This window comes from Lutra lutra, chromosome 9 (assembly GCF_902655055.1).
Source record: "Lutra lutra chromosome 9, mLutLut1.2, whole genome shotgun sequence".
Taxonomy (NCBI): domain Eukaryota; kingdom Metazoa; phylum Chordata; class Mammalia; order Carnivora; family Mustelidae; genus Lutra; species Lutra lutra.
In genome coordinates, this window is record NC_062286.1 from 116,475,971 (window position 1) to 116,482,007 (window position 6,037).

Genomic DNA, 6,037 nt, shown 5'->3' on the forward strand with positions numbered 1-6,037 from the left:
CTCTGTGTGAGTTCACTGCTGTTCTTATCCCCAGTGCCTGGTTCACAGTCCAGTGTGTCCTGTGTGTCTGGGGGTGAGCAGGTCCACAGGCAGTCCCACACTCCCAGGAAGACAATAGCTGCCTATGGGGATAGTGCAGGGGCACAGAGATGCTCATGCAAACAGGGAGGACTCCCGGGAGGAGGAAAGGCCTATAAATGGTAGGTATCTTCCAGACAGAGAGAGACTAGGAAGGGCATCCCAGGCAGAGGGGATAAGTTACATCCAACTGGTGACAGATACCCCAAACCTGAGCAAGTCTTTATCAAGATCATAAGGAATAATCCCCACTCATTCAGGAAAAGCTTGGGAGCCGGGGCGGGGGTGGGGGGTAGAGATCCTAGAAGACACAAACCTGGAAACTGCCAGAGAAGAGCCAAGGAGACGGCGACAGAACAGAGGCCGGCCTCCATGCCCCCACCATAGTCAGCTGGCTGGTGAGATGGGGAGCATCCCCCGCAGGGAAGCCGAGTCAGCCCTGGGGCCTGGGGGTCAGGGACAGGAGGGGCGCCTCTAGGTATCAGACACAATAATGGGGGCCTTCTGGAGCCTGGCTGAAGCACAAGCATTAGCCTGCAAGAGGAAGTGGCCCACAGAGCAAGGGAGAAGAGGCACGGACAGGCACGCACACACAGATGCCAGGTGTGTGCCCCCCAGAGGTGCCCACACAGCCAGATTTGCTTACAAAGGCAGGATCCACACAGAAACCCACACAGAGGTACCCAGGGGCGTGCAGAGACATACATGCCCATGTGGAGGGTGATGGGAGGGGGCACTGGGCCTACAGACTGCCCGGGCTATAAGTGCACAGCTACACGAACAGACATACACACCATCAGACATAGAGACTGATTCCAGGGCACACACCGGGACCCACCATAGCTCTTGCTGCACAAACGTCAAACACACACACACACACACACACAAGCACACACACACGTGAAGGCATGAAGAACTGTACCCAAATGCTCACACCAGTAGACACACAGACCCCACCCACAGATCCACAGACACGTGGAAACATAACTTGTGTGTCTAATAACTTGGGAATACCCAGAGACTTGTGTATTTGAGGTCCCTGGGCTTGAGCTATGAACATGTTCAAAGTGCCTCTGAACGATGGGTCACGTGGGGCTTCCTGGTCCCCGACTTGAGAATTTTCCAAAGGTCACAAGATTCCCCATGCTAGTTCCCACAGGAGAAGGGAAGAGAGGCAGAGCCCAAGCTGAGGACTTGGGAGACATTTAGGGAGGCCAGTGCTGCTGGAATGATCTCGTGAGACCATTGGCTTTGTCCAGCCGTGATTCCATGCACCTCAGACTGAAAGGGACCCCTAAACCTCAGCCTGAGCTCCAAGACTGACCTTGAACTGACATCACTGAAACATCAAGGGGAGCCTCTAATGGCCACGGAGAGAAGCCAGGCCAACCTGCCATCCCCACCCATGGGAGCTCCTGGCCAGATGGGCCCCTTTACAGGGAGGTTGCGACACCAATCCCATAAGTCCCGGGCTACATGTTTAAGGGCACAGTTAGGGTTTCCCAGTTGGGGCACCTGGACCCTAATGGCCATGCCACTGCGTCACTACAGACAGGCAGAGCCCACAGTGGGAGGTGCAGGGACTGAGGTAGTCCTCATGCCCAGGTCCAACGTTCCCTCTTGATCCCACCAGTGGCATCTCCCATGCCCTGCCCTGAGGGAACCAGAGCTGCCCTGAGCTGCTCTGGCTGCATCTGGTGTCCATTTTTCTCCACCCTTAGGACCCTCAACCCCCAGGGCTGCAAGCACCCAATACCCTCTCCCATCAGGCTGAACAAGAGCCCACGGTGGCTGTGTGTCCCGAGTGGGACCACAGGGACAATGGCTAACAAGCACTAATGTGCAGCTCTGCCCTCCTCAACCCCGGGGGCCTTGGATCTCAATAATGCGATGAAGTCGTCACGGGTAACAGGACTATCGTTACCATTTCACAGAAGGAGAAACTGAAGCTGACAGGCAACACCATCTGCCCACGGTCATACCATTGGCGAGGGGCAGAGCTGGGATTCGAATCCAGGCGTTCTATCCCCAGAGTTCATGGTTGTAATTGCCACACAGCCTTGGCCGTGCCCACCAGGGTCTCATAGCCTGGCAGAGAAAGAGAAACCCCCAGCTGGCTGCAGATGTGCAAGTCACAGGGCTGGGGGTGCTGCAGATCCATGTGGGCTGGTGTGGTCAGGGAAGGCTTCCTGGAGGTGGCAGGCTGGGGTCGCAGGGTGGTCAGCTGGGGAGCAAAATGCACACAGCTCTCCAGACAGACCACCCTAGGCTGGGACCTGGCTCTCACTGTCTTTCATTCCGAGGTCTAGGGCAGTCTCCCTTGGTTCTTGGATCTCTGTTTCTTCATCTGTAAGATGGAAATAAGAGGGTGTTGTGAGGATGCCAGGAGCAGGAGCTAAGCCACAGAATGCCTAGCACATGGAAGGTGTTCAAAAAAATGTTGGTCATTGTTCTCATTATTAGTATTATTATTTTGATCCTTTTCACTCCTGTCCAAGACTCAGGTTCAGTGAGATGGGGGAGGCCTGGCACACAGCGGGTGCTGTGTCCCTGGGAGGCAGCAGGCAGGGAGGGCAACCCAGGGGCCCGGACAGCCCAAGCAGCCTAGACTGGGGCTCCCCCTCCCAGAACAACTGGAGGGGGAGCCCCAGTCTCAGCAAAGCCTCTTGGGTTGGGGGAGACCTTCTTTAACCAGTCCTGATCTAACTCTAGACCCATCTCCCATCACCACCTCCGGGTGGCCTCCAGGCTTTCTCTGAGCGGGTACAGCGGGTCAGCAGGGCGCCAGAGCAGCCTGGTCCTGCAGGGTACCAACTTCAGCACCCGTGACGCAGACAATGACAACTGCCTCTGCAAGTGTGCCCAGATGCTATCTGGAGGTGGGTGCGGGGGGCTGAAGCCCCATGTGTCCCCAGGCTCACCTGGCGGGACACCCCTATTACCTCCCCATCCAGGTCCTGGGTGGCCAGGTGTTGTCGGGAAAAGTGTGCAGGTGGGGTCTCACCCACCTGCATGCTGGCCTGGCCACACTCCTCCATCCCTTCCCCTACCAAGTCCTTGAGGTTCCCTTAGGGTTTCCCCTCATTCTAACACAGGCACCACGGATATTCCTCTTAGACTGGGCTAAGGGAACACTGAGGGTGGGGTGCGATGCCTGAATCAGTCCCAGCCCCAAGCCAGAGAATCTGCTCCCCAGGCCGAGCGGGACCAGGGTGGGGAGACCTGGGCAGGGGAACAAGGGGCAGCTCTCCACCAACCCTGGTTCCAGCGGTGTTCCTTGGGAAGGACAGAGGTCAGAGAGAGGAACAGCAGGACATAGAGACATGGAGCAGTGGACACAGAGAGCTCTGTGGGGATAGAAGTCCAGAGGGGGAGATAGAGAAAGACAGATGGACACGGTATGTGAGAGACAGACCAGGAAAGGCAAGGAAACACAGACCAAAGAGAGAGACAGAGACATCAGACGGAGCCCCAAAGAGATACTTGTCACAAGCTGGGGGCTATTGAGGTGCTGCCTCCGGTGGCTGCAGGCTGAGCAGAGGGTCTGCCCTTGACACTCGGCCCCATCCCCTGAGAGCTGGCTTCCCAGAGGAGGCAGCAGCCCTGATGAGTCCCTGGAGTGGGGGACTGCCCTCTACCCACTGGCTGGGCCCCCACCTCCCCAAGCACGTCCCTCTCCCTCCCCCAGGATGGTGGTTTGATGCCTGCGGCCTCTCGAATCTCAACGGCATCTACTACCCAGCTCGCCACCACGTGCGCAAGCTCAACGGCATCCGCTGGCACTACTTCCAGGGCCCCAGCTACTCGCTGCGGGCCACTCGCATGATGCTGCGTCCCGTGAGCATCTGAGGAGCAGATGCGCCTGGAGGTTGGACCCAGAGGAAGAGCCGGGACTGGGCATCTCCTGGAAAAGCTGGACTTCAAACATGGGACAGAGTACTGGGCGTTGTCCTGGGTCCCCTGGGTCCCCTGAGCCCAGCCCTCCTTGCCCAAAGTCAGAGGGTCCACTGCCTCCCTGTTCCCCTCCAGTTGAGAATGGTGGGTCATGGGGAGATCCTGCCTCTATAGTGCCCCTCTGTCCTCTTCCTTTCTGTCTCCTACACGGGTCTCCTGCCAGCTTGAGGGTCACAACACACTGAATGAGCTGAAAACAGAATTCTTTTAGGTGTTCGAAGAAATACATGACTAACAGGCCACTCCTCCAAGGCCCCAGTATCTGGAGCTCTGACCTGGTTTCTTGGAGGCGTCAGAAGATCTAACAAGGATTGCTTTACCCCCAGCATGTCCTAGAATATGTTCTGGAGAGAGTAACTCAGGCTCCCCTCAAAAAGTACCTATGTTCAAGTGAGGGAGGGAAACACCCGGTTAAATCAATATGAACAGGCATTCTTAGCTGCAGGACTTGTCAGAGACTTTAGAGAGGTCATATGCCTTTGTTTAAAGTGGGCAGCTTTCTCTAAGTGTCCTTATTTGAAAATAGGTCCTCTTTATCCCAGAACATCTAAGATGCCCTTGGAAAAAGTTGGTCAAGTGTGACCAGAAGGAGCCCCTTCTCCCCACCCCCATCTGCACTCACCCTTTCTAACTACAAGAGACACAGTGACGATCTCAAACAGCCTCTAAAAACAACTGGAAGAAGCTTTGTTTTAAAGAAGACACATGCCACCCCTGAAGAAGGGTCTAGAACTAAGTTTCCAGTCTGTGCTTTGGGCTGGGGTCCTGCTAGGTTCCTTCTGGCCCTAAGAAGCCAGATCTCTGCCTGGAGGCTACCCTCTCAGCACTCCCTGTGATCCTAGCTCACCTCAGCTCACGTTCAGGAACTGTTAGGGACTATCCACTCTGCCTTGGGCAGGACGCCAGTCTTCAGGTCCAGAACCTTCCAGCCTCCAAGCCAGGACACTAGCCCTCTCCTCCCACCTGATCCAACAGTGATGCTACAGCTGGGGGTTCGAGGGAGGTGGGAGTGGGGGGCAGAGCCGGCCTTGGCCTGGGTCTGGAAGACCAGGGGCTCTCCATGAGCTTCCATCAGAGGACAGGGTCAGAGAAGGGCCACAGCCACTCTGCCACCCACTCCCATCACGGTCACCCTCCTCAGACCTGATGAGACCAGCACTGCCCTGCCATCTTCAGCCAACACCTAGACCAGCTGAGACCATCCTGCTCTCCCACTAGGGTACACCTCTGTCTTCGGGAGGGTTTCTCCTGGATAAGGCTGGAGTGATGGAAATGGGCCACCTTTTCCCACCTGTCCTTGAGTCTCACCTCAGACAGTCCCCCAAGCAAAGCCAGCAGCACAGATTAACGCTGATCTCTTTGAAAAAAACAAAGAGGTGGTTGCCAATGGTGGCCTTGCGGGCATGAGGGGGAAAGTACCAAGGGGCAGAGTGCTGCCCAGAAGGCCCACGTGGCCTCGCACACCATTTGCTAGCCAGGCTTTTATTTAGCGTCTACTGTGTGCCCGGTCGTGCTGTGGGTGGGGCTCTGGAATTGGACAGACCTGTTCCAGCTCCTGGACTTGAGGCCCGTGGCTCAGCCTCTCAAGGCCTCAGTTGCCTTGTCTGTGAAATGGAAATGACGCTCCCTCCTGGCTGGGCCGTGGCAGGAGGCAATGAAACTTCGTATGTCAGCTTTGTAACAGGGCTCGGCACGAGCAGGTGCCTAATAAAATTAAGTGCCCAAAGAGGAAAGTAGGGTGAGGAAATTCACCCCTAAGTGCATGCCCCCCTTCTTCCAAACCCAAGTAAGGTGAGCATTTGTTTTTGAATACGTGGCATTTATGTTTGCACTGTGGAGTGTATGGGCCAGGTGTGTGCTGGAGAGGAGGTGAAGACAGAGCTGGGAGCCCCAGAGACAGACCCCTCTGGGTGGGCTGAGTCCCAAATCCTGGTCTGTGCTCATTTTCTACAAAAGGCTGAGAAGCTGATTTGGGTTATCCTCAGATGCCTGTTGTTAAATATTC

General features: G+C 56.0%; 1 protein-coding gene across 3 annotated transcripts in view; it reads left to right on the forward strand.

Annotated features, from left to right (window-relative positions):
- The window catches only part of ANGPT4 (angiopoietin 4), a 42,086-nt gene extending 36,268 nt beyond the window's left edge, over nucleotides 1-5,818 (forward strand). For 2 of the 3 annotated variants that reach the window (XM_047744899.1, XM_047744900.1), the window contains 2 exons: nucleotides 2,827-2,957; nucleotides 3,767-5,818. In XM_047744899.1, the coding sequence (XP_047600855.1) occupies nucleotides 2,827-2,957; nucleotides 3,767-3,927 (292 nt within the window). In that variant the 3' untranslated portion in view covers nucleotides 3,928-5,818. The remainder of the gene's footprint in view (nucleotides 1-2,826; nucleotides 2,958-3,766) is intronic. The other variant, XM_047744901.1, reaches the window with a different exon arrangement.
- Nucleotides 5,819-6,037: the final 219 nt, after the last annotated feature.